General features: G+C 37.3%; 9 protein-coding genes across 10 annotated transcripts in view; 5 read left to right on the top strand and 4 right to left on the bottom strand.

Annotated features, from left to right (window-relative positions):
- Positions 1-2: 2 nt before the first annotated feature.
- LOC115625988 (sorting nexin-17) lies at positions 3-2,468 on the top strand. The gene has a single exon (XM_030521234.1). The coding sequence runs from the start codon at positions 342-344 to the stop codon at positions 1,884-1,886; it is 1,545 nt and encodes a 514-aa protein (XP_030377094.1). The 5' UTR covers positions 3-341; the 3' UTR covers positions 1,887-2,468.
- A 228-nt stretch (positions 2,469-2,696) lies between these two features.
- On the top strand, positions 2,697-4,952 carry LOC115625782. The gene is made up of 3 exons (XM_030520954.1): positions 2,697-3,049; positions 3,760-4,039; positions 4,194-4,952. Exons 1-3 carry the CDS (start codon positions 3,033-3,035, stop codon positions 4,335-4,337), a joined length of 441 nt encoding a protein of 146 aa, XP_030376814.1. The 5' UTR covers positions 2,697-3,032; the 3' UTR covers positions 4,338-4,952.
- Positions 4,953-5,148: 196 nt separating this feature from the next.
- LOC115625781 (thymidylate synthase) lies at positions 5,149-6,793 on the top strand. 2 transcript variants are annotated; one of them, XM_030520953.1, is made up of 2 exons: positions 5,149-5,167; positions 5,693-6,793. In XM_030520953.1, exon 2 carries the CDS (start codon positions 5,707-5,709, stop codon positions 6,736-6,738), a length of 1,032 nt encoding a protein of 343 aa, XP_030376813.1. In that variant the 5' UTR covers positions 5,149-5,167; positions 5,693-5,706; the 3' UTR covers positions 6,739-6,793. The 2 variants fall into 2 exon arrangements, with proteins under 2 accessions (XP_030376813.1, XP_030376812.1); XM_030520952.1 differs by lacking the exon at positions 5,149-5,167 and adding an exon at positions 5,564-5,632.
- A 30-nt stretch (positions 6,794-6,823) lies between these two features.
- Positions 6,824-7,847, bottom strand: LOC115625780 (60S ribosomal protein L7). The gene is made up of 3 exons (XM_030520951.1): positions 7,822-7,847; positions 7,440-7,738; positions 6,824-7,371 (listed from the first exon to the last, which is right to left on the bottom strand). The coding sequence occupies exons 2-3, from the start codon at positions 7,736-7,738 to the stop codon at positions 6,912-6,914; spliced, it is 759 nt and encodes a 252-aa protein (XP_030376811.1). The 5' UTR covers positions 7,822-7,847; the 3' UTR covers positions 6,824-6,911.
- Positions 7,848-8,016: 169 nt separating this feature from the next.
- LOC115625919 (RIP-like protein) lies at positions 8,017-8,997 on the top strand. The gene is made up of 3 exons (XM_030521153.1): positions 8,017-8,199; positions 8,271-8,336; positions 8,396-8,997. Exons 1-3 carry the CDS (start codon positions 8,083-8,085, stop codon positions 8,810-8,812), a joined length of 600 nt encoding a protein of 199 aa, XP_030377013.1. The 5' UTR covers positions 8,017-8,082; the 3' UTR covers positions 8,813-8,997.
- Positions 8,998-9,009: 12 nt separating this feature from the next.
- LOC115626073 (probable isoaspartyl peptidase/L-asparaginase GA20639) lies at positions 9,010-10,173 on the bottom strand. Its single transcript, XM_030521325.1, has 3 exons — positions 10,160-10,173; positions 10,047-10,100; positions 9,010-9,981 (listed from the first exon to the last, which is right to left on the bottom strand). The coding sequence occupies exons 1-3, from the start codon at positions 10,166-10,168 to the stop codon at positions 9,010-9,012; spliced, it is 1,035 nt and encodes a 344-aa protein (XP_030377185.1). The 5' UTR covers positions 10,169-10,173.
- Positions 10,174-11,019: 846 nt separating this feature from the next.
- LOC115626032 (neuronal membrane glycoprotein M6-b-like) lies at positions 11,020-11,995 on the bottom strand. The gene has a single exon (XM_030521283.1). The coding sequence runs from the start codon at positions 11,752-11,754 to the stop codon at positions 11,020-11,022; it is 735 nt and encodes a 244-aa protein (XP_030377143.1). The 5' UTR covers positions 11,755-11,995.
- A 1,440-nt stretch (positions 11,996-13,435) lies between these two features.
- Positions 13,436-16,276, bottom strand: LOC115625927 (alpha-(1,3)-fucosyltransferase B). Its single transcript, XM_030521164.1, has 4 exons — positions 15,994-16,276; positions 15,527-15,936; positions 14,249-14,426; positions 13,436-14,184 (listed from the first exon to the last, which is right to left on the bottom strand). Exons 1-4 carry the CDS (start codon positions 16,222-16,224, stop codon positions 13,681-13,683), a joined length of 1,323 nt encoding a protein of 440 aa, XP_030377024.1. The 5' UTR covers positions 16,225-16,276; the 3' UTR covers positions 13,436-13,680.
- A 2,195-nt stretch (positions 16,277-18,471) lies between these two features.
- Positions 18,472-25,377, top strand: part of LOC115626072 (ATP-binding cassette sub-family C member Sur) — an 84,561-nt gene continuing 77,655 nt past the window's right edge. The window contains 1 exon segment of the mRNA XM_030521324.1: positions 18,472-18,644. Coding sequence (XP_030377184.1) covers positions 18,475-18,644 — 170 coding nt within the window. The 5' untranslated portion in view covers positions 18,472-18,474.

Here is a 25,377-nt window from a genome sequence, read left to right as displayed (position 1 = left end):
AGGATCAACACCAACTGTAGAGCAGCGTGTATTTATTCGAGCAGCTGGGCAGCACTTTTTCTGACCATCTGGCTGCCAGATGGAGGAATTCCTGGTGGCAACGCCGCGTTTTTTACAGTCCTATAGGTGAAAAAAGATTTACACATTCGCAATTGGTTTAATTAATTTAAATCAATCCATGTAAATATCCGTGTGTACGCTGACAAAGCGGCGACAACAACAAGCACATAAAAGCAGCAACAGTAACAATAGCAGCAGCAACGAAGGAAGTTCAACACGAAAATGAGAAAGTAAACTTGAAAGTGAAGCAACGCCAAGGCGTATATAAAGAACAAAAAAACATGCACTTCTCCGTACCGGACACACAGGAGTTGTGTGTGGATGCTCCGAATGGAGGTGGGGGCGGTGGGTTGGTTACTGGGCCCACTTACACGGTCTACAACATCTACATAAATGGCAATTATCATTGCAAATTGCGTTACAAACAGCTTCACGAGTTTTACGAGCAATTGCGTAGGCGCTGCGCAGACGCTGCCTTGCCCCCGTTTCCCCCTAAGCGTCTGCTGCCACTAACAAATAGCCAGCTGGAGACGCGACGCGCTGCCTTGGAGCACTATTTACAAATTATTGGGCAGGATGTGCGTATTGCCAGACTACCATTCCTTCAGCAGTTCCTTCAACGCGCCCAGCTGGAAACAGCACTGGCCGAGTCCACGGTGAGCACAGACAGTGAGGAACAGCAATTGGAAATCGAAGTCTACACTAAAGCTGCGGGTGCACAGTTGCTGGTCAACTGTCATGTCCAGCAAAACACCAGCGCGTTGCTTCAGACTGTTTGCCGGGCACTAAAACTGCCTCCTGAGCTGCAGCAATTTTTCTGTTTATATCTCATGCGCAAGCTGCCGAGTGTGTCTGGCGAGCCGACGCCAACGGTGCTGCTGCTGCGTCGCCTCATGGACTTTGAGTCGCCGTATATAACGCGCCTCCATGCACAACCTTGTCAATTGCTGCTGCGTACAAGTTACTGGAATTCTGGCTGGGATGCCAAGCTGTTAGGCAACAGCGTGGCGGTCAACTTGCTGTACAACCAGACCGTAGCGGATGTGGCACGAGAGTGGATCATCTGCACACCGGAACTGGGTCACCAATTGCACAGCCTGCAGATGCAAGCGCGTTCCTTACAATATCTGGAGCTGGCACGCCAGCTACCCTCCTACGGCTGTCTGCAATTCGCCGCTGCCCATGTGGACTACCCCGAAAACGATACGACAGCGCTCGTCAGCATTGGCAACAAGGAGTTGAGTCTGCGTACGGCACGCGGTGCCAAAATCTATGAAACCAAATTCCGTGTAACCCGTATGCGCTGCTGGCGCGTTAGTGCCATGCACAATACGCTGGAGTCGCGAGATCAGCCATCACAGCTGCAGCTAGCGTTCGAATATTTGATGTCAAAACAAACATTGCGCTGGATTACGATCACCAGCTCACAGGCGATGCTCATGTCTGTGTGTCTGCAGGCAATGGTAGATGAATTATTGCATCAAACCGCTGGCGACGGCAACAGCGATGATGAGCTTGAACGCAATGGACGTGCTGTCTCCACGTCTGCTTCTTCGGAGTCCACCTCTTCGACGCCAAGCTCGGCATCTTCCACTTCCACGTCCTATATGTCAAATTTTACGGCAGCTAACACGTCCGCCAGCACAACGCCTCCAGTCAAGTTTCTGGCACAGCGTCTGACGCCCACATCAAAGCAGCAGCACAAGTTAACGACATCCCGCACCTTTGCGGCGGTCTTCTTCCGCAATGACAGCAGCAATGCGTCAGAGGTGGCGTCATCAGTTCGTAATGAAGCTTTTGAGGGCATTGGCGATGATGATCTGTAAGTTTTTTTTTGTGTATAACTTTCCATAAGTGTCCAAAATTTAAATGTCGTCGTCGTTGATGTTTAGTTACCTTATTCGCAGCCAAATTTTTCATAGTGCAAAATTTTGCAACTGTAAGCACAAAACTAACCGTTATTTACACAATGCACAGACACAAACATACATAAATAATTATGCATAGTTTTTAGTTAAATAACGGTACTATCTTCTCTCTCTGGTGCTGCCAAAATGTTATGTATGAAAATTGATCGAAGATGAAAAGATAATAGTAGATAAGCTCGGAATGTGCATTTCTTGTGTTGTTTAACTTAAAAAAGACGCAAAACATTTATTTTGTTACTACATAAAAATACATACATATTATACATATGTGTGTATTGTTTAAACGATGTGTTGTTTTTAAGAATGCTCAGTAAAGAAGACAAAGCATTCGGGCTTTGCAAGATAGACTTATGTTAAAAATTATCTATAAAAACTGTTTATATTGTAATTCTTTTGTACATGAAGTTTTTTATGATTATTCACTAAATTTGGTTTAGTGTATGTATATGCGCGAATATTTTTTACATCTATTATCAACAGTTAAACGAAATATATATGTTATGAATTTTATAAAAATAAACTAGAAAAATACTTCTAAGTGGTCTAACTTGGGATACATGATTAAAAAGAAATCCATTTTGTTGAAGAACAAACTTATTTTCAAATTTCCGTTTCAGGTGCTACCACTCTCTGCTAATAAAAAGTGTTACCCTAACACAATATGTCAGCACTGTCTATGCCGTTCACAACAGTTGGCGAACAGTTGCAGGCAGCCATTACTGCTCTTCTTGACGAGGTTGCTCCAAATAAAAATAGCATAGAAATTGACAAAAACAACTAGAATTTATTGAGTTAAAAAGCCATACTTAAAGTTAAACTGAACCGCTAATTAAGTGTGCAGTTCGGAGTGTGCTAGAATAGTGTCTGCAGTTTTAAAAACATAGAGAAATTTGCATTTGGAAAACAGAGTCTGTGTTTGGGAGAAGCCACCACAAAGAGAAAAAAATAAATACATAGTAGTTTAGAGTGATAAGTGTGTATATACAAACGGGAAGCAATATTTTGAAAAGTCCGAGTACTTTACAGTAGCCAGAGCAAGCAAAAATGGAACGCAATAATGGGTAAGTGCAATGGAAAATGATGGTTTTGTTTTACGGCTCTGCATTGTTTATATCGCGGTGCAAGCGTGTGACGCACACAAAAGGCAAACATGCGCATGTGTGGGTGCGTGTGCGTCCCAATTTTAATATGTGTGTGTGTTTGCTTGTGTGGGTGTCAAACTATGCAAATTTTATAGAGTTTGGTTACAAATTTGTAATGCTGATCTGAATGGGTTTAGTACGTGGACTCCATTTTAAATTTTGCGCCTAAAAATGTTTTTATTTTTACTGATTCAGCCTTAAAACCATTTAAATTGTTTCTCAAAATATTCAGTTTTGCATTGCCTTCAGCCAATTTTCGAAGTACTTTATCCACTCCAAATAAAGCTTTTAAGTAAGTTCAATAGCTACTTCAAGCGGGAAAAACATTGGTATCGCATTTTGTAATGGTGTATGGGAATAAAAGTCAGGGCTGGCGACCTATTCGATATTTTAAACGTTAACTGTTATGGTGGGAGAGTATCTATCTTCGGGTGGTTGTTCTGAATTCCCTAAAAATTTTGAGATCAGGCAACGAAAAGCAATAAAAATGACTGGTGTAAACATTTTATGTACGCTTTTTTAAGAAAGACAAACGAGCAAATAACTCTAATTTTTTAGATGCAAAATATATAATATCAAAAACGGCTCTTGTTCTGCATATTAATTGCATATTTTAATGTGAATTACAGACGATACGCCTACATACGTCGCCAAGGCAATGGGAACGGCAACCACCAACAACATTCTTCACACAATCATCATCATGCAGCCGGAAATAATGTGAACTCTTCGTCATCGTCGAGCACGGCAGCAACAAACACAGCGCATAATTCGCAGTACTCGCCCACCACATCCCACAACAGTAATAATAGTTTGTATGCAGCGCAGTCGCAACAGCAGAGTGTGCCGTTATCTCATCCATCACAGCACGATGAGTTAATACGATATATAAGGGAGGCATGGACTAAGGTGAGCAGACAGTTCAAACAAATTTATACGCTTAGACACTGCCTAACAGCTTGTGGCAGGTCAATATTGATTTGTGTCTCTCTGTGGACAGCCTTCTCATTTCGTAATTTGCTTATTTCATCTCACTTCATCTCTTCTATTCTGCTCTTCACAGGTTAATGAGCAGGGCACACCAATTATATATTCTGAATCTGATAATCAATTGAAGAATTTCAAACCATTCAATTTGGAGAAGTATTGGGGACAACGTTTGGTGGAGAATATACACGTAAGCACACAGGCTGGTGGACATCAGTAACCATATAATTCCACACAACAACAAAATATATATACATATATATGTATAAGATGCACAGGCGCGTGTTTTTAAACCAATTAAACTATTATTAGACATTAATTGCTAGGGCAATTATATATCAAGATATCACTGTTTGTAGACCGGGTGCTGTTTTCTATTGTATTGACGAATTTCTTCTATATTGGATTACCTTTCCCCCCTCTCCAGCTTAGTGAGGAATAATACATAAATATCTGTTATTGTATTTTAAAAGAAAAGAAACAAATCAAATCGAATAGAAACACTGCCAGCTGCGACGTATTTTTGTATTAATAATCGATTTTATGCGAGTTATGGCAGCAATTAAAGATGCAAATCACACCCAGCTTAACAATTACAATTTTGACACAATAAGTTATATTCTTATGCTAACTATAAGAAATTAATTGGCAGACTTGAACATTGTGAGTAAAATGCATTAGAGAAAGCCCCTAATTCCAATAATTGGCACGCGCCATAAAACAAACAAGCCGGTAATTAGTTACAATATTTATATTTATTGTAATACAAGCAAACTATTTTCTTGTAACACGATACATAAAGAATAATAATCGTTTAAACTTAATTCAATATCAACTAATACTTTTTTTAGTGCTACCAATCCGTGCGACCATTAGCAACAAAACAGCTGTTACAGTTTGCAGCCCTGATCCAAAATTAAATTAAAAGTGCAAAACTATTATTTTTATTTGTTAAATATGTTTCGTATGTACTTTTTAGCGCAAGCTAACATTAATGTCCTATATTTATGTACATATACCAATTGATAGTTCAAACTAAAATCGACGAAGGTAATCGACTCTTAAATGTTATTACGAACCTAAATATTCATGGTCGTTATTCTAGACTGATTTATCAACAATTGCTACAATTTGCGCATTTAAATAATTATAGTCTCAACCCGACTCTGATAAATGTTGTAACAATGTGCAATTTTTATACAATATCTTCACCAAGCAAATATAGTGCGCTATTTTATGCGTTTATTATTGAGTTTCGCTTAAAAGCATATTTGTATGTACATCCGTACATATACATATGTATATATAACGTTTGCATTCTGGGTTTTAAAAATGAATCCACCTAAACAAATATCGAGAATTTATAACATATTTGAATACTTTATATGTGTGTGTACATAACACATTCATATACACTTTTCAAAGTATCATGTAGCAAGCGGTTTTCGCGCGTTTTTCTGAGTATCGGCGGGAATAATATTACGCTGAGTTTATTTTCAGTTAGAAGCTCAGCAGGTTGGTTGTGTTTGTGCTCTATTAGTTGGATTTTAAAATAAATACAATTTAATTTGTCAGAGAAAACCATTAAAATGGCTACCATTGGTGAGAGTCCCCTCAAAAAATCCCCATTGAAGGAATTCAACGGAAATTGTTCGCCTATGAAGATATCCCCAACAACTTCGCCAGCGAAGGAATATCCCATAAAAAAGTCGCCAGCAAAGCGAAAAGCTATGCAGGATGACATAGTTGTGAATAAAGATGAGAAACAGTATTTGAATCTTATACAGGAGATTTTAACGAAAGGAGAGCGTCGCATGGACCGCACCCGAGTGGGTACGCTGTCCATTTTCGGCAGTCAAATGCGTTTTGATATGAGAGAGTCGTTCCCGTTGCTGACCACTAAACGTGTCTTCTTTCGCGCTGTTGCCGAGGAGCTACTCTGGTTTATAGCCGGCAAGACGGACGCCAAGCTATTACAGGCTAAGAACGTACGTATCTGGGATGCAAATAGTACGCGCGAATATCTGGACCAGTGCGGCTTTAAGGATCGTGCTGTCGGCGATTTGGGACCCGTCTATGGTTTTCAATGGCGCCACTTTGGCGCACAATATGGCACCTGTGACGACGACTATACAGGCAAGGGCATCGATCAGCTGCGTCAGGTGATTGACACCATACGCAACAATCCATCAGATCGACGGATTATTATGTCTGCCTGGAATCCAATTGATATACCAAAAATGGCGCTGCCGCCTTGCCACTGCTTCGCCCAGTTCTATGTGTCCCAGGATCGTGGCGAGCTGTCCTGTCAGTTATATCAACGAAGCGCTGACATGGGTTTGGGTGTGCCCTTTAACATTGCCTCGTATGCGTTGCTCACCTACATGATCGCTCATGTGACTGGCCTCAAGCCGGGCGACTTTGTGCACACCATGGGAGACACGCATGTGTATTTGAACCATGTGGATCCATTGAATGAGCAACTTAAACGCCAGCCGCGGCCCTTTCCGAAACTGCACTTTAAGCGCAAAGTCCAGGATATTGAAGATTTTCGCTTTGAGGACATCGAGGTGGTTGACTATAACCCGCATGGCAAAATATATATGGAAATGGCGGTTTGACTTAAATTTTTACAATGCAAATGTTATAATAAAATTCATACGAATTCAAACTAAGCGAAAAGACGTGAATTTTTTTCGAACGGCATTTGGGTAGTTTAAAAAAGTTACTTTTATTTCTTTATATCCTCGCCATTGTTTTAAACTATTCCACATTAGCTTTCACACACGCCATCTTAGACCATCTTGCGCAGCAATCTGTTGATCTTGTCCTCTCGGTTGCCAAAGTCGCCACCGTTGACATAATGGTTGGCCTTCTTGCGCCAGCCACCAGTGGGTGTGTTCAGCTTGAACGGCCACAGGAAGTTGGAGGCATACTTGAAGTTGGGGCCCACGGTGAAGATCTCATGAACCAAATCCTCAACGCATTGAATGTTGTACGCCTTGCGCAGCTTGCGCTCGATCACAAAGTTGTCGGTGATGGGCACACGCTGGCGCTGATGCTTAACAAAGCCACGCTTGTAGATCAGATGACGCACCGACTTCAGATTGGGATAGCCCCAGGTGATGTAGGGCTCAGCAATGCGCAGCATGTTAATGGTAGCCTTGTTCAGCTTGATGAACACACCATTGTTGATTTGGCGCAGGCGGAAGAGCTGCAGCACCTTGCGTACCTTCGGGGCAACCTTGTTGATACTGTTTGGTGTGTGTATGTGAGCCGTGAATGTCAAAACAACAACAATTGCATCTGTTGATTTACTTACCCACGAATACGAATAACAAAGGCTAGCTTTGACTCGGCGGGCACATAAAATTGGTTGCGCTTCTTGGCGAGACGGCGCAGTTTAATTTCGCGCTGATCCGCCTTAATGTACTCGGTTTGGTACTTCTCCGCACGCACCAAATTCTCCTTCTTCCGGAGCGCAATGACAGCAGCACGCTTCAAGCGACGTTTTGTCTCAGCGGCACGTTTGCTGATTTGTTTCTTGCCGAACTTCAATTTGGATTCGGGCACAGCGGGCAGCTTCTTGGCTGCTGGTTTTTTTGCGACCGTGGCAGGCATCTGTTTGGGGCACAAATCGACAACATTTTAGCACAATTAATAATTAAAAATTACAGAAATTTGAGTGAAAATCCAGCACTAACCTTCTATTTGACACTCGCACGTTGGTAAAAGAAAGGGAAAGAAAGAGCCGGAAACACGCCATGTTGAAATTGTCAAAATGTTGTCAAAGCAATGCTGTGCAGCAGTGTTGTGGAATGCCTCCCCTCAAATAATTTCCAACTTAATGTAATCGATAACAATATCGTAAACAGCTGTCAGTACGCGCGTCTTTTCTACACATTACCGCCAAACTCTGCTTTTAATTTTAATACTTGGGCATTTTGCACAAGTTAATAGCAATTATGGAGTGTCCGCGCAGCCCCGTTTTTCATACGAGTGTTGAGCAAAAACGACACGCACAAAACGTAGCCAGAAAACAGCGCATGGGCTCTACAAAATTGCGGGAGTTGCTTCGCGAGGTAGAAAAGCATACTCTTTTAAATACATATGTATATATTTATCTACAAGTTATTTATTTATACTCTTCTAGAAATGCCGCATACGTGTTTTAAATGCACGTCGAGAATGCTTGGATCAAAGCCGTAGCTTACACCTGGTGAGTGTGGCTAAGACATGGAAATGAAAAATGATTCACAATGGTTGTTGTTTTTCCAGTCAGAATTTAACGACTTGTTGCTGTTGGAGCTGAAGGAACTGCAGTTGGACATTGAACTGGATGAAAAGGTGCGTGAAGAACTGCTGGCGGAGATGAATGAATGGCACGCATTGGAAATGCAGGAATTAGAGAATATGTATGCAGAAGAAACGGATGAGGATACGACCACTGTAATCTGTCCTGTGTGTTTAAAGAAACCGCTGCAACGTCTTCCACCGGCATCATACAAATGCGAGTGTGGTGTGCGGTTTGAGCATGCGGCAGATATACAAAAGCTGCGCCGATTGCTTCAGGAGAAGATTGACGCACACGAGCTGAGCTGCACGCAGGCGTTGCGTTTCTTTATCGAGCCTGTTATGAACGAAATGAGTTTGGCAGCTATGTGCGGTAGCTGTGATTATATGTGTACGATTTAATCGGAGGACAGCAGATTATTTAAATAGTATAGTATGTTGATATATTTGTATTGCATGAAATTATTCAATGCTTTATAGCTGTCCGCATGTGATTCTCGCTTCAAAATGATTATCTGTGTTAAAGAAGCACGTCGTCGAACCAAATTTATGAAATGCTATTAATTATAGTTGTAAGCAATTGTAAACGTTATTTTTCTTTAATTATCAGTTGTGCGCGGTTCACCAAATTCAATTTCATCTTCGCCAGCGTCGACGCCAAAATGTACCTGATTACCACGCTGATAGGCCCAAGACATGCGGTTCGATGTAAAGTAAATGCCCAGTTGTCCCCTATAATCGACGGCAATGATTCCGGCGGTTTCATTGAAGCGTTGTGTCATCTGCTCCAGCACCTGGACAGCCGCCTCCTGTGCCGTATAGTTGCCATGCTCCACCAGCGCGAGCATGCGTGCAACCACATTGTAGCGCATTATGGTCTCTCCATGTCCAGTGGCCGATACGGCGCCCGATTCATTGTCTGCATAGGTGCCGCCGCCTAAAATGGGCGAATCACCAATCCGACCGGGCAGTTTGCCCGTCAAACCGCCAGTGGACGTGGCCGCAGCCACATTGCCGCATGCATCAATGGCCACGGCACCCACAGTGCCAGGCGAGCCATACACCACGCCCTTCTGCGTTTGTGTGGCATTCAAGCTGTTCTTGTAGTCTTGCAATGCTTTGATAGCCGCTTCCGTGATCAAAGCGCCGGGAGGTAGCAGATTGAAACCCTCCTGCTCGGCAATGCGCATGGCGCCGGGTCCAGCTATATAACGATGCTTAGTCGACTCCATGATGCGACGGGCCAAACTGATTGGATTTATGATATCGCGTGCTAAAGATACACAACCAGCGCTTAGATCGGCTCCATTCATGATGGCCGCATCCATTTCAACTTCGCCATCCCAGTTAAGCACCGAACCGTAGCCAGCATTAAAGTTTGGATCAGCTTCCAGGGAGTTCACGGCCGCTTCCACTGCATCCAATACGCTCCCCGTATACCTTAAGATCTCAAAACCCTTGCGAGCCGCTAACTTAACGCCCAGCTTTTTATTTGGTATGGCCGCATCGGACACATCGCCGGCCCCACCATGCACTAAGACGGTCGGCTCATATGTACACGCCTCCCTTGCCTGCGAAAACCTCTTCATTAAGTGAAAACAGCTACGCATTTCTCGCCTACTTCGTTAAAGCATACCTGAACCGAGCCGGTTAGGCCGATCATTGTCAACAATCCCAAGCCTGCAAAAAACTAGACCAACAAGTTAATTCAATTGCTTATTAATTGGTGACCCATATCTGAGTGCCTACCTTCTGCATTTTGATTGCCATAACGAGGTCCGCACACCTGGAAGGCCTGCCAAAGACTGAAGTGTGTGGGCCATAAAATATTCCAATGATAAGGAATTCAAATACAGCAGCGGTCATTCTCAAAGGTACGGCTTTTTTTTATTTTATATTTATAGTATTTCTTCAATTCAATTGGTTTCATTATTTATGTATCGTTAATTATTTTAATAATGAAAGTGAACTTTCTACTTCCAATACTTTACAAAAATCGAAATTAAATTGTCTGCGAATAGTGAAAATCCACCATGCCAAATGAACTTAAATGTATGGATTTTCTAATGTTATTTGTCATGGCTCGACTAGAGGTCTACACAGGGAGAAATATAATAAAAAAAAATTCGGTGCAGTCCTTAAATCGGTGTATTGAGTTGTTGATAAAGAATGGATAAGGTAGATTATTTGCAAGAGACTTCTAAGGCTTCTAACACTTTTAAAAAATGTATTCTCTTTCGGTTATTCAGATGGTTGATATGTTTACAAAGAACAAACATTTCGTTTAAAGAGTTGGGACAAAGAAATACAAATTGATTACAAAGTTTGATTAATCTGTGTTGCAGAAATCAGGATATTTTGGTTTTTGCTTAGAAACAAGTATTTCTAGAATATATACGATTTTCATTCATTTTTTGATAAAAAGTTGTCTAAAATTGGCTTTAAATTTCAATTCAATTCAAATTCAGACCAAATTCAAAATTTCTGTTTGACGATCGGGTCTGGAATCTGAGTGAAAGTTATTTGCTCGTCTATTCTTTTTGAAGAATAAAACACATCTTAATTATCTATGTTCTCCATGTTTTAATGAATTTATTTTCCAATTTTACCTAAAATCGATCATTTGATGTAGCGCTACTTTCGAGTTCGTTCAAATTTTGTATGTCCTGCAGCTCCTGGAACTTCTCGTGATCGCGAATGTGAGCATAGTTAGCGGATAAACAAATTAGGTAATGGACAAGGCTCATTTGAATAAGCAGAGTGGCGAGTGTGGCCAATAGAATCAGACTCGTAGAGCTCTCAACGCCGTCCTTGCAAAAGGCGTTCAATTCGATCCTTCCGCAAACTTTCATATCCTCCAGTTTTGTGTGCGGTGGAAACCAAAAGTGAAACTGCGTCACATCAATGCATTCTGTATAGTTTTGCAAACTCGTACACATTTTCCAAAAGCACGTAGTGATGAAGGCCCCAATGACCAGGAAGCATAGGATGAGTGTCCACACAATGCTCAGAATATATGTAATGCCCATAAAGACAGCGCACGCTTTGCGGCCACCCACTCGAGAATGTCGAGCTCTGTAAGCTCTATAGCGCGTCGCTCCGGTAGTTAGAAATCCAAGAAACAGTATCATAAAGCCAAGAGCTGCCGTTCCAATAGCAACTATATTGAATAGCATCTGCACAGCCCCGATCCATAAAGGTCGCAAATGAAATACCTCATTCACCATTACAAGCATTTGGGAGGCGCCGAAGTTCATAGTTAAACCAAAAACCCCAACGCCAAATAAGCAAACGATTGTGGCCAACAAGGAACAGTACGGAATCCGTCCCTTACAGTCCCTCATCGTGTGAATTCAAAACTTTAAGAGCTTAAATTATTTAAAATTTATGTAACTTTGAAGTTTTTAAGCAAAGCTTAAACTGTTGAGCACGAACAGCAACACAACTCTTCAAGAAACGTATTCCAAATTATGATTCACACAACTTCATAGAGCGCGCTGACCCGCCCTTTAGCTGCAGCAACGTAGTACTAGAGACGAGCAATTAAAACCAATTAAAAGAAGAGAATTCAAAGTTTACAATGTTCCGATGTCTGCCATGGACATGGTATCTCGGATTATTTGTCTATTTTGGAAAAAATACAAATTTCATCTCCACTGCGAGTTTCTAAAATATATTTCATTTTGACTCTTTGACGAAATTTAAATATGAAAATCATCGTTTTTTTTTTTCAAAGAACTATTGATGGGCTTCATGAGAAATGTCATAAAACGACGTAAGCAGTTTATTTTGTATTATTTTGTAGAGTACACAAACCCAGTATGATGTTAATCTAATGATAACTTCAGAAATTTATTCCCCCATTTCGATCTCGAATTTTCCAAAAGCTGTCAAGATTTCAGCTTTCTATCTGTTGCCGTTCGATCAACCAAAGGTCCAAAGTTAGGCTATACTTTGCTATTCTCTTTTTGTATCAAGTTGATAATTAATTAATTGACTACAAACAAAAATTACGTTTAGTTGTATCTGTGAGGTGTTGAACTAAATTATTATAATGTTTGCGACTGCTTATCATGATTTCAACAGGGAGTCTCTTTGTATTTTCATATACCCCTAATTCTGTTTTTACACGGTAGATTAGTTCCAGAAAATGTTGAAACCATGTAAAACAAGAGAGAACGCTACAATCGAGCAAGCCCGACAGTGTAATACCCTGTACCCAGGTAAACTTCCGTCACTGAGTTATATGCGCCCATAGCAGCAGCAAAAAGAGGAAGAAGAAGAGCGAACTTGTTGCTGCAGTTTGGTGAGGTTGTACTGGCGAGAATTTGTTTCGCTAATAACTTTTCTTAGAATTGACCGAATTGAATAAAATTTTGAAGAACAGTAGGCAATTATATATAAATTATGTGTGCAGAGTTTGGTTTCGGTAGCATTTGAAATGTGGACGCTATTGACGAATTCTGTAGCGGGGGAAGGGGGGGAAAATTCCAAAAAATAAAATAAACTCGTCCTTACTCCGACCTAGGAGAATCTGGATGCCAACTTTGGTTATTCTAGCTTTTATAGTTTCTGAGATCCTCGCGTTCATCCAGACGGACGGACATGTCGAGATCGATTTCTCTCGTCATGCTGATCAAGAATATATATACTTTATGGGGTCGGAGATGCTTCCTTCTGTATGTTACATACTTTGCACAAACCTAATATACCCTTTTTACCCTACGGGTACAGGGTATAAAAAGACCGTGTAAAAACAAAATTAGGTGTACTATGTCAACAGGCCTACATCTAAGTTGCATTTTGCCTAAACCGTTTGTCTATTGGTGTTTAAATTTAATTTCTGACTATAGCTTATGTTTTTCTATTCTATGTCTTGTTTATTGTTTAACCATCTATTCAGTGTTTTTTTTTTTCGTCTTTCCATCTTTAATACTTTAGCTCCTTCAAACATTACTTCAGTTTTTCTTAGAAGTCTAATGCAAATTATAAAACACATTATTTTTTAAAGAAAGTATATGCACATAAGTACAATAATAGCTTTTATTGCACATAGTATTTGTTTTAAACTGGTCTTTGGTTCATTTTGTATACAAGGCACTTAAATTACATTATGCTAAATATTCGAATGGTGGCTTATTATGGTCCATTGAAGGAATAGATCATTTTGGAATTAACTTCTCCTATTTGTATAAACGTATATGTATGTATAGAAAAAATATACACAAAAGCCATGTTTGTAATCACAAATGTATATAAAATTAAGTCGCTCAATCGCATAGTCCCTGGGATATCATGTTCGTTAGGCGCGCATCATAATCTTGCTGAGTGTAGTTGCGATTGGCCCGAAAAAGCTGATCCAGGAGTTGGGCCTGACAACGACCCATGGCCATCATGGAACGCCAGTCGTCCGCATTTTTCGGCCGCTGTTTAGCATTTTGCAGGGGCGCATGGGCCGGTGGGTACGGGCAGCTGTAGTGCGTTTTGTCGGCCGATTTTGGTGGACTATGCAAATTATGTTTTGCAAAATTTTGGCAGACAAAGCACTCGAATTGTTGGAAGATCGACTTATGCTCGCCAATGCTATATCGACGGCTGAAGAGCGCATTCTGTAGTCGTTTATTGCTTACCACAAGTTTCTGGTTTTTCCCCTTCTGCCGATAGGTATTATAAGCCGTGGCATTATCCCCAACTTGCTTCAGATGCTCTGCCAAGGCGGCTGCATTGGCAAAATCACTGATATAAATGGCCGATGAGTTGTTTGGCTCCCAGTCCTGTAGAAAAGTCGAAGTGGGCTCAGTTGTTCTAGCGCTTTCACTAAATAAATAGGTTACTTACGCGTATGCTAGGCGAACCAAAATATATGGGTATGGTGCCCACCATCAGGGGCCGCCAGTATTTCTCTGTAATGTAATCGTCACAGGCGCCATTCTCGATCGCAATCATGAACTTGTAGGAAGATATAAAACGCAGCAATGGCGCCGAATACAGATTGTTCAGATAGTCATGCTGGAGACTAAAAGAAACCAAAGGGTATATAAAACTAATCTTTTGGATAACTCTCTGAAATTCTAAAAAGCAAATTAAATGCCTGAAAAGGCTTTATCTTTCAAAAAACAGATATTAACACATTAATATGGTATTATTTTTGGCAACCGGATTATTCAGACATGCCAGTCCTTACTGTTGGATGAGTAAGGGGTTAAACACAATCTAATTACTCTATAGGAATCTATTTTTATAGGAATGGGACACTATTTATAGGCCCCTCTATTTAAAGCCAAAATATGCGGGTGAAACGCAACCATTTATGCCAAATACGTTATTCTGGGTTTTCAATGCGCGTTACTAATCGATCTGAACATGTTAACTAATTTCATAACGATTAGTTTAAATGGTTTGACACCAATTTAAGTTTCCTGCACAGATAGATATCGACTACAAAGTGGATTCGGTTAAGTGCTTCTTATGAGAAGCGCAGAGAAGGGCTGTCTTTTTAATCGCAGATATTTATGATATTATTTAATAACCCAATATTTTGCTGAAGTGGCTTTGGTTAGGTGCTGGGTGTGAGAAGCGCAGAGGAGGGCTGTCTTTTTAATCATAGAAATTATTTTGTATTTATGATATTATTTTGGTTAGGAGGTTATTTATTAACCCAATCTTGCTGGCTTTGGTTAGGTGCTTGGCGTGAGAAGCACAGAGGAGGGTCATATTTGTAATTTATAATTTATTTTTAGAAACTATCGTTAAAATTTTTATTATTAAATCAGTTATGAAGCGATTAAAGAGCCTTCCGCTCAGTGCTTCTTATTTGGAAAAGAGCTACAAACACTAATAATGACCACAAAAGTATAAAGAAAATGGAGAAATAATAATTTAAATAAAGTATATTCCCACGGTGCCATATAATTCAACGAGAATGACGAGTTATCCGAATACTAACTGATTTAAATAAACAAAGATTACAAATTAAAATTAGTCGAGCTAATTCAAATATGGATACAAATTGGGGAAAACCAGAGAACACCAAATGACTATTAAGAAAAAATAATTGCCAGCCTTACGCTGTTGGACAGCGGTGCATCGACGCGGAAATAGTTGTAGGCAACTCACCTTTCGGGCAAGTCACGATTGTGTAAGCAGGCGCCATACGAGTCCACACGAATGTGTTTCATCAGCTCGAGCACGTAGTCCTCGCGTCCCGTCATGGTGTCGCAATCCGATTGCAAAAATAGCACCGGTGCCAGCGTGTGATCGAAGCTAGCACGCTGTTTTCTCGCGAAACTTAGATAGTATTCAAAATTGCCTAAATCCTCGGCATGTGGCAAATATTGGATGGTTAGCGGAAAATCACTGTGGCGACTAAATGTCGATGTTAAATTAAAATGCTGCAGAAACTCTTCGTGCGGCACATATGGCACATTTCGTGGCGACTCCTCGTGCAGCAGCGCCCACAGATGTAACGACATCCGTGGCAGCGGAAAATCATGCGGGTTCATATTGGAACCATAGAATAGAACGCCCTGGAAATTGGGAAAGATATGAGGACTGGTTTAAAATTGATTCAGTTTTTCAATTACACTGGCCTGTTGCAAGTTTTCGCGTTTGTTGGTGAAGCGGCACTTGGCGAAGCCACACGTACGCGTCTCGTCGTAGTTCCAAGACATGACTTTGGGCCACCAGAGCAGCTCTAGAGGCTCGAACAGTGTATGCGTTGCAGGCTTTTCAGGTTTAATATACAAATAGATGATAGTTATTAGGAAGAGCAGCGCCAGCGCTATTGTAATACGCCGACTGCGCCAAAGACGCATTGTCACATTTAATTCTAATTTACGTCTTTTTGTGTGAAATTATCGGTGAAAAACAAATTTTTAAAGATAAGCGCTCTGTTGAAATTTGCAAGCTGCTGTCAGCTGGCGCCGGTTGGTTATCAGTGTTGGACAGTGTCGGTGCTTTTAAAATGTCTCAGATACGGTAGCTTTAGCACAGCACACAAAAACGTTAATAGTTTTGAAATATTTGTACCAGACCTATTAAGAAAACTATAATATGGAATTATTTTAGTTAATGATCAGATATACATATGTACACATGTATACATATTAAAAAAGTAAATTAACTATAGTCGTAAAACAGATAAACGATTTAAATTGTTGTATTTATATAGTTTAATTCGATATAAAGAAGTGATATTATATTATTATACAAGTATGATATATTATTTTATTTAATTCATGATCCAATTTTTTCAAATTAAAATATAATTTATTTTGATTTTGATTATTATTTTTATTTTTATTATTTAAAATCTATATTAAGAAAGGGGTTAGGCGGCTTTCTTTCAAGGAAATGAATTACCCTACCAATTTAATAAGTCAATTAGGAATTTAATGACTAATTTTATTCAATTTTTGGCATCAATTTCAACAAATTACCAGCATTTGATTTTCTTTAACCAGAATATAATAATTTAAAGTTTCTCTGTTATCAAGGAAACAATTAGGAAATCATTTAAAAATTAATTTAAAAAAATTAAATTAGTTAATTAAATTAAATAAAAAATATTCAAAGCATACATAAGTAGAGACATATGTTTATGTACAGTCACTGCGTTTTTATGTGCGTGTATGTGTGCAGTGCAGAATTAAGTTTAAGCAGTAAGAACAACTAAAGATTACATTTATGGCTATAACTTTCTTCGTAAATGATTTATCATGAGGGAATTTAACATACGGAACAGTATCTAATAGTGGGGGAGTGGGAGAATAAGAATACATATGTACATACATCCGGACTAAACTAGTACACGCTTTTAACCTTTGGGTACAGGGTATACAAAGCATCAACACGTCATAGCATGAGCGCCTGATAGCGACGTTACTTTTAATTTCTGATTGGGACTTTCCGATTTAAAATAAAATTACAAAATAAGTACATTATAGCAATTTTAATGGTGGAAATTGTAATGAATTTGTTAAACGAGAAATTAAATATAATACGAAATCGTTCTTTTAAAAAAAACCTTATTAAGTTGAACTAACGATGTTGAATACGACTGAAAATTATGCTAACTAATGCAAACATTCAAACAAATAAAGTGTGGAATAAATAGTGTGGGGCTCTGTCAAGAGAAAGAATTAGCAATTTCTGTTTCCTATTTAACTCATCCAACCCTCCTTCAACCTGTCAAAACGGTTATCAAAGTTGAGCAACGGCAGTGCTTTTAAAACTGTTGACGGCCGGCTATAAAAAAGAGCACAAGACCCCAAACTGCCTGCCAAACGGCAAACAAACAAACGCCGTAAACAAAATGCACACAACCGCCACAAAATGAAAACCAACAGCAACAACAACAAAAGCAACCTTGCGCAATAAAACATAGCCGGTGAAAAGAAATAAAGAGTGAGGAAAGAGTGAGCTTTCTCAGCATCTGTGTGATCGTGCACGTGCTTAGTCGGCTCCCAGTCTCTCGATTGCACCAAGATATTTAGTGTGGCGTGGGGCTCAGTGGCAGGCGGTTGCGTTTCGAAATTCTGGCGCGGTCTAACGGGGAAAACGTGCACATTCGAAAATTTGCCCGTTTCGTTTTTTTTTTTTTTTGGTTTGTTTATAATACACACACGCATACATGCACAAATAATTACACACAAATAAAAAGTAATTATTAGAAATAAAACGCAAGCCATCAGTTTGTATTGGAAATGTACATATTTGGAAAATACTGGTTGTGTGAAATAAAATTTGTTTATATTAAACAATTTTCTAAAAGTTTCGTGTGTGGCTTTTAAGTGTATTTGCAAATGAAAATGGTAAAAATCCATTATGGAAAAAATGAAAAATATTTTTTCAGCAACTTATGAAAACAAATTCAACGGAGATGAAAGGAAATTAATATAAAAATTCATACATTATAACAATATAAGTATGGCAATAAAAATGCTAAAAAGAGCGAAAAGAATTGCAAAAATGATTGTACAATAAAAAGTTCAACACCAAAAAGGTGCTCAGTGAAATTTAAATAATTTTATATATATCTTTAACAATTCAAAGACATTTCAAAAATGGATCAGCATTTCCAGTTAATACGCTGCGATCATTTGTACGATCGCATCATATACGATACTTTAAGAACCGATATTTGTGGCATAGACCGAGCGAAATATCTGCTAACATGTCTGTCCATCATATTTTTGATCTTTGGCTGCATTTTTGTGTGGAGAAAAAATGGAAAGTAAGTTCAAATAATCGAAACTAAAAAGATTACTGATCTTAGTCCTATTAGTGTGTAAACAATCATTGAAATGGTTGGCTGAGATTAATTATTTAATTTTAAATGAACTCTATTAACTCGTCTGAAGATATTGGATTAAACTTATGGCGTTCCATAAAAGTGATAATTTATACAATTTATCGACATAAATCATAAATAAACAAAAAATCGATCGTCTATATAATTTTTATAGTATAAGTTAGCTAGAACGTAAATTAAATTAAAAAACACATTTTTAGCTGATTGGGAAGGCAATTAATCTAGATAGATTATTAAAATTGTGTTTAATATTATAAACATATGAATAATACTTGCATTAAATGCTTATTTGACTCCCCAAGGTACATACTTAGCTAATTTGCTGGGAAAAGTCATTTGGAAAACTATTTATTGAATTTTAAATGATTGCAACTATGTCAGTCTCTCTTTCTTCATTCAACTCCAACTAATATCCAAAAATATTTATGGCAAGATAATTTATTAGTTGTGCTGTTATATTTGACTGCACATAAATTTAAATCTATTTTAAAAAACCCATAAGAGTTTATATTCGAAAATTTCGTGCCTAATTGTGTAATTAATTTTCGTTGTATTCAGTTTTGAATTCGAATATATTTTATGAACTGTCAGAACCGTTATTCTTATGCCTTTAAGTAGAAGAATGTTTGTTTTTTAATTTGGTACTTTGTTTGGCTTTTTACTTATAGTTAGTTATAGTTGTAGAATCGTTTATATTATAATTAGTAATTGCTTTGTTTGTATAAAATTTGAAAAATTTGTGTTTTGTTTGATATTTTTTCTTTTATACATTGGTTCTTCAAATAGGTTTCAATGAGCTCAAAATTCCTATTGAGTATACTAAAATTATTTATAGCTATAACTGACGCTGTGAAACGGACATTTGAAACAATTTAAAATAAAATTTGTATTTCCCAATATGTTTATAACAAAAAGGAGTATTCCTTCTTAACTAAAAACACGATCGATTCTTTTGTTTTAGCAGGTTAGGCTTGGGAATCCCTACCCTATAATTACAATCGATTCTTTATTTATTAGGTTAAGAAACTTTTGACCTAATTCTAAATTTTTAGATAGATTTTTTGAAAATCAATATAAACAATCTTTCCAAATGACCCAAGCGTTAGAGCGCTTTATGTGTCGAGGCAGAAATTCATTTGATTAGTTTTAATTGCGAATTTTTATTTACGAATATTTCAAAGATATTTTTCAGAGTGTATAAGAAATTTTTCTGACTGCGAAATATCTTAATTTTCGTTTCATGAAAATTGAAAAATTTCCAATTTATTTTAACTAAACATTGTTAATGAAAATGCTTACTATTTACTTTTAAAGCTTCCCAAGTAAAGGACTGTACATTAAATCTGTATTATAAACGAAATGGGCTTCAAATAAATACAAATTTTTCTTTTTTGCAAATTGCTCATCATGAATCGATGTCAAACAGACAATTACATATATAGTATATATGCATACATATCTATATATTTTAGGGTAAACAAAATGAATTTTCGTTTAAATATAGCATATGCGTTTATAAACAAAAGGCAACAAACCGAGGCAGATCTTCATTTTTTTTTTCGTTGTAGACATATGTTAGTAGAAGGCAGGCAGGCATATAGAAGATACATATGTATGTATATTAGTCATGCGGCGCTAAGCAGCCAGCTGTTGAAATACTCGCACTTGCAGATATACATATATACACTGAGAAAAAGGGACTGGTAAGCCATTTGTTCTTAGATTAGACTGAGTATTGTTTTAGTTAGTTAGACATGCAAATAATTTGCACACAAATTTGTATAACGGGTTTCAACTAAATCTCACAATAAACTTTTGCACCATATTCTTAATTGTTTCACTTGATTAAACTATATTTTTTCACAGTGTATACATATATAGCTTAGCTTAGTTGACTACAAAGCGCAGCAGACAGCAGAGATATTAAATGTTTGGCATTGCAGGAGAAGTAGAAAGAAATGTTAGTTTTGCGGGCATAATAAAATAAAACTATTTAATTTTAATTGGTGGAAAAAACCCCGAGCGCTAGTTAAAATTTCCCCAACTCGTCCCCAGACACTGGACCCCGTGTAATGACAGTACGCAGATGCATAAATATGAAAGATATATGTATAGTATATATGTGTGTAAGATGCAGATACATAGATACGAGCAGATACATTAGACACATTTGGCGCAATGTGTCGACGACACAAAACATGAAATCTAAATCTAGTTGCAAAATAATTTAAATTTATTTACTGACAGCCGTGGCAAAAGCCAACAACACAAACAATAACAACAACAATAACGAACAAGGCGCACACTTTTCATTTTATGGAGCAACGCACGCGGCTGACAACACTGGCTATTGATGATGCTATTGGACGGAGGGGGGGTATGGTGGGGCGGTGGGGGAAGAGGTCTGCATTGCAGTCCATATCGTTGGACGCTGCCAGCCAGCATCAATGCGACGATGGCGGCCACATATGCGCGCTCAATTAATAAAAGTTTACTCCAGTTTATGCACAAACAACAACAACAGCAACAACAAGAAGCTGCCGCTTGAGTATTCATAGGAATTTTGTTTAATGTTTTGGTTATTATTTTTATTTATTTATTTTTTTGTGTCTTGTCATCGGTCAGGCCGGGCCGGCCGGTCTGGCCCAGCCAAGCCAAGACAGGCCAGTCAAGTGATCATTGAAAGTGAAATGAGCGCGCAGATCAAGTTGTGTAAGCAATATACTTACAAACATACTCGTATATAGATGGCCAATCAGTTAACTATACTATATACACATATACATATGTATATGTAGTTATTCATGTTTGTTGACATGCGTTCATAGATAACTTGATCTTTCAACGGAATGACTGGCATGCCTTGTAAGAGAAATATTCTTACACATGACAAAGAAAACGGCACAGTTGATTGTTAATTTGTTGGAACCCTAATTCAAAAGTGAATCACAAAATGTTGAATGCAAATAAGACTTTGAAAAATCATAGGCGATGAGAATAAATTGCCAAGGCTGGAATTAATAAAGAAAGTCTCGAATTTGTGATCCAATCAATAATTAAAATGGTTAAAAACAAATACATACATAAATTGAATTAAGCATTTATCGTTGCTACATACGAAGTAGCTGTATTAGTTTAATATTATTATGTAGTTATTGGTAAAAATCTTACAATAAAACCTTTAATCCTTTTTGTGGCATTTTACTTCGCCTAGGTAGGCTCGAACTATCGAAATCGATTGATAAACATAGAAACGCCGAGGCGAAAAAATGTAAAATAATTGCCTGAAGGAAAATAATGTTTATAATTACAAGTAGTGATAATAATACCAATTCTACGATTTAAGAAATACATTGTGGAATGGTTGTTTTTGTTGTATTATGTGTTATAATTTTTATTCCTAACGCAATATTATCTTCGTTAATTTTAAATTATTGTTTTCAATTAGTTGCTAAAAAATTGCTTACAATTTTTTTAAAAACGTAGAAAATGTCTTCAAAAGACAATGAAATTACTTTGTTCTGAAAAATGACAGCTTTAGATAGTTTCAAAGTTGAACATTGCCATATCATTTTTCATGAACTATATTTCTCTATGTGTACCTACAATATGCTGATATATATGTGAACACGATTGTATCTGTACGTTTTCATTTATTTCTATGTGTCTTCATTAGTCCGGCGGTGCAGCTGCATTGTCAACTGCCAAACAACTGTTCCGATTGTCATTTCAATATCTGTTTTCGTTATTGGTCTATTTACCAATGGGCACGTAATACATGTAATTGAAGATATACAGAAACTGTTTTTGGTTTATCGAGCTACATGTATGAATAAAAAACTGCGATTCATTATTTGTGTTTATGGGTAATGATAATCAAAATCTGTTTCTCACTTAAGTAGGTGAACATATATATTGTATTGATAAAGTTGGTGAAATGGTTGATGGAAGGGTTGATGAAGACGTTCATTTTTTTTATTTACCATAACTTATGTCGTCGATGAAAAATGTGCAATACTTTGAATTCATCTATACTGTGAATGTGTAGTTGTTTTAAATATCTAGCAATGAAATAAATTAATGGACCCCCTCTCATTAATTTAGATTTTCTGATGGTTAGTTATTTAGTATGTTTCTACTTAAAGTATTGTATTAAAGTATTATATTAATTTTTATTTTTTTATTATTTATTTAAGTTTTAAAGATCAAATCATATTGACATGAGGAACACATAGTTTAGAACAAAATTTTATCTATTTAACAACAATTTGAAGACGATTACCAATCTAGGAGAATGAAAGAAATTTATTTTGTCACAAAATTCTTAGAATATTTTCATTACATTTATTTCCCACCATAAATTCCTATTTTGTTTTTTCAAATTTTCTTGTCAGCTGATTTGTTGGCATTTCCACATTTTGTCGTGTTTTTCTCAAAGAAAAGTTTATTTTATACATTTCTTTCGATTGACTACATATTATGTTTTAATTTTTATTTCATACATACACTCGTCAACTTCTTTCATTTACCCAGCACTTTCTATTGATTGGCTGCCTCTATTCATTATTACCAACTCATTGGTCGAACTCAAACGCACCCTTTCGCTGCTCCTGCCACACACCTTGCAGCACACTTTAGAGCCACTTGAATGCAATTGTAATACATATCATTGATATCCGGAACGCATAGCAGCGAGAAGTATAATAATAAACAGACCAGACTCGAATGCAATGCAATACCCACAACAACAAAAATAATAATGCACCGCACTTCAGTGTGTGGTGTTCGACGCATTTTCCGGCATTTGTTCGTTCAGTCATTCATAAAAAATCGACTTCTTCGACTTCGATTCATACATCCGGCACTTGGGGGCAGTATTCGTGGGGATGGTGGGGATGGTGGGGCTAGTGGGGCGTGTGGCATGCGCTGCAACTTTAGTGCAATTTTCATTTATTTTTAGACCATTCGGTAAACAAATCAGTTCGCTCCAATTTTAAAAACGACGGCCGTCTCCGACGCCTTCTCTTGCTTGGCCCCGCATGCGAGTATATGTTTTTAATTTTTATTCGATTTCTCATGTTTACCACATTTTGTGGATGTGCCTGCTCTTACACTATAGTATTGCATCCCCTTCTTTCTTGCACTTACACATCTTGGCTGTGGCCTGCACAAAACAATAATAAATTTCAATTGAAATGTGGCCATGGATTTTGGTGTGCCGGCGCACAAATCAAATCGTTATTGTTTATGGTCCATTGCGGTGCTCAAGTGTCTGTAATTAGGAATGCACATGTGCTTGGTGACGATAATGGGCCAATAAATGCAGGCAGTTATCATTAATTGAAGGTTGGGCGAAATGTTAAGTATTGGAATGTGCTATGTTACAACTGCAATTGGGTATATCATGCGACAAGGCAATGCTAAACACTTTTCCACATTAATGTGCGCTAAGTTGTAGGTCAAATAATGCAACATCTGACAAGTCTTTACGAAATAAATGACAAACTTAATGTTAAGCAATAGAGTGAATTATATTGCAGTTACGATAAAGCAATGTTGGGTACTTTTCCAGATTGATTTGCACTAAGTTCTGGGCTGATTAATACAAATTAAATGACAGAGTATTATATGTTATAGCAGAGAGTGTGTATAGCATACCACAAAGCAATTTCCAAAATAAAAATATATATTAAATTATTAAAAAATAAGAAACAATTGTAAACTTAACATTCGCAACATCAATTAATTAACAAACCAATTAATTGAACTAAAAATAGTTTCGAACAAAGCCATTGAATGTGAATCCGAGACGATTAAGCAATAGAAGATTATCTTTATAGATAATATTTTTCAATATGAGAATTAAAATGAAAAAGTGGTAAAAAATAGAATTGGTATAAAAAGTGGGCTAAAAATACTTTATTAATTTTAAATAGTTTGTCCCATTTTCTACCCACAACCGAAAGTATTTTGAGAAAGCATTTACGAGCGAATTATTTCCATTTACCGCGCACAGCTTTCTATAATCCACTGCAAGCATAAAAAAGCATGTGATTTCTATTGAAATTAGAATTAAATAAAATAGTTAAGTATTTAATAATTATCTAAGCCTTTTATTGGAAGCATTAATGATAGTACTTGTTTTGTTTGTAAAACACTGTATTTAGTTAATTTTTAATAAAACTATTACTTGGTCTCATTTCTTTAAGGTCTGCAACTATTTTTTGTTGCTGATTTAAATTATTTATTATTCTTCAAAGCTCAAAATTTTGTGTAGATATTTTTACGACCAAGCCAATAAAATAAATATGCATGAATGCTATCGATATCCATAATGAAAAGGGCATTTAAATATTTTTTTAATAAGTTTCATATTTCTCATCCTTAATTTAGATTCATTTTACTTTGTCTAGAGCTTAAGTTAGATTACTTATTCATTTGAAAAAAAAAACCGATTTTATTAAATATAAACAAAATATAAGAAAAGTTCGAATAAAAACTCCTTTGCCTTTATTTATTAGTTTATTTTCTGAACATACTGGTTTAATAAATAGTACACAATTTTTTTAGAAAAAAAGAGATAAATAATACCTTTAGGCATTTCAAATATTGACAACAGTAATGATTAGAAATTTAATATAAATACTCGAACTTT

This window comes from Scaptodrosophila lebanonensis, unplaced genomic scaffold (genome assembly GCF_003285725.1).
Source record: "Scaptodrosophila lebanonensis strain 11010-0011.00,11010-0021.00 unplaced genomic scaffold, SlebRS2 tig00000080-arrow-pilon, whole genome shotgun sequence".
Taxonomy (NCBI): Eukaryota; Metazoa; Arthropoda; class Insecta; order Diptera; family Drosophilidae; genus Scaptodrosophila; species Scaptodrosophila lebanonensis.
The sequence above is the reverse complement of the archived record's forward strand: the minus strand, read 5'-3'. Positions and strand labels throughout refer to the sequence as shown.

Bases quoted from the DNA above. Each gene is read 5' to 3' on its own strand.
- LOC115625780 (XM_030520951.1), bottom strand. From the start codon at position 7,738: ATGCCTGCCACGGTCGCAAAAAAACCAGCAGCCAAGAAGCTGCCCGCT. The intron at 7,372-7,439 runs GTAAGTAAATCA...CACACCAAACAG, and splicing joins TTTGTTATTCGTATTCGTGG to TATCAACAAGGTTGCCCCGA.
- LOC115625781 (XM_030520953.1), top strand. From the start codon at position 5,707: ATGGCTACCATTGGTGAGAGTCCCCTCAAAAAATCCCCATTGAAGGAA.
- LOC115625988 (XM_030521234.1), top strand. From the start codon at position 342: ATGCACTTCTCCGTACCGGACACACAGGAGTTGTGTGTGGATGCTCCG.
- LOC115625919 (XM_030521153.1), top strand. From the start codon at position 8,083: ATGGAGTGTCCGCGCAGCCCCGTTTTTCATACGAGTGTTGAGCAAAAA. The intron at 8,200-8,270 runs GTAGAAAAGCAT...ATACTCTTCTAG, and splicing joins TGCGGGAGTTGCTTCGCGAG to AAATGCCGCATACGTGTTTT. The intron at 8,337-8,395 runs GTGAGTGTGGCT...TTGTTTTTCCAG, and splicing joins AAAGCCGTAGCTTACACCTG to TCAGAATTTAACGACTTGTT.
- LOC115626073 (XM_030521325.1), bottom strand. The intron at 9,982-10,046 runs GTATGCTTTAAC...AGGTTTTCGCAG, and splicing joins GCCTAACCGGCTCGGTTCAG to GCAAGGGAGGCGTGTACATA.
- LOC115625927 (XM_030521164.1), bottom strand. From the start codon at position 16,224: ATGCGTCTTTGGCGCAGTCGGCGTATTACAATAGCGCTGGCGCTGCTC. The intron at 15,937-15,993 runs GTAATTGAAAAA...CCCAATTTCCAG, and splicing joins AAAACTTGCAACAGGCCAGT to GGCGTTCTATTCTATGGTTC. The intron at 14,427-15,526 runs GTGAGTTGCCTA...GGTTTCTTTTAG, and splicing joins AATCGTGACTTGCCCGAAAG to TCTCCAGCATGACTATCTGA.
- LOC115625782 (XM_030520954.1), top strand. The intron at 4,040-4,193 runs GTGAGCAGACAG...TGCTCTTCACAG, and splicing joins TAAGGGAGGCATGGACTAAG to GTTAATGAGCAGGGCACACC.
- LOC115626032 (XM_030521283.1), bottom strand. From the start codon at position 11,754: ATGAGGGACTGTAAGGGACGGATTCCGTACTGTTCCTTGTTGGCCACA.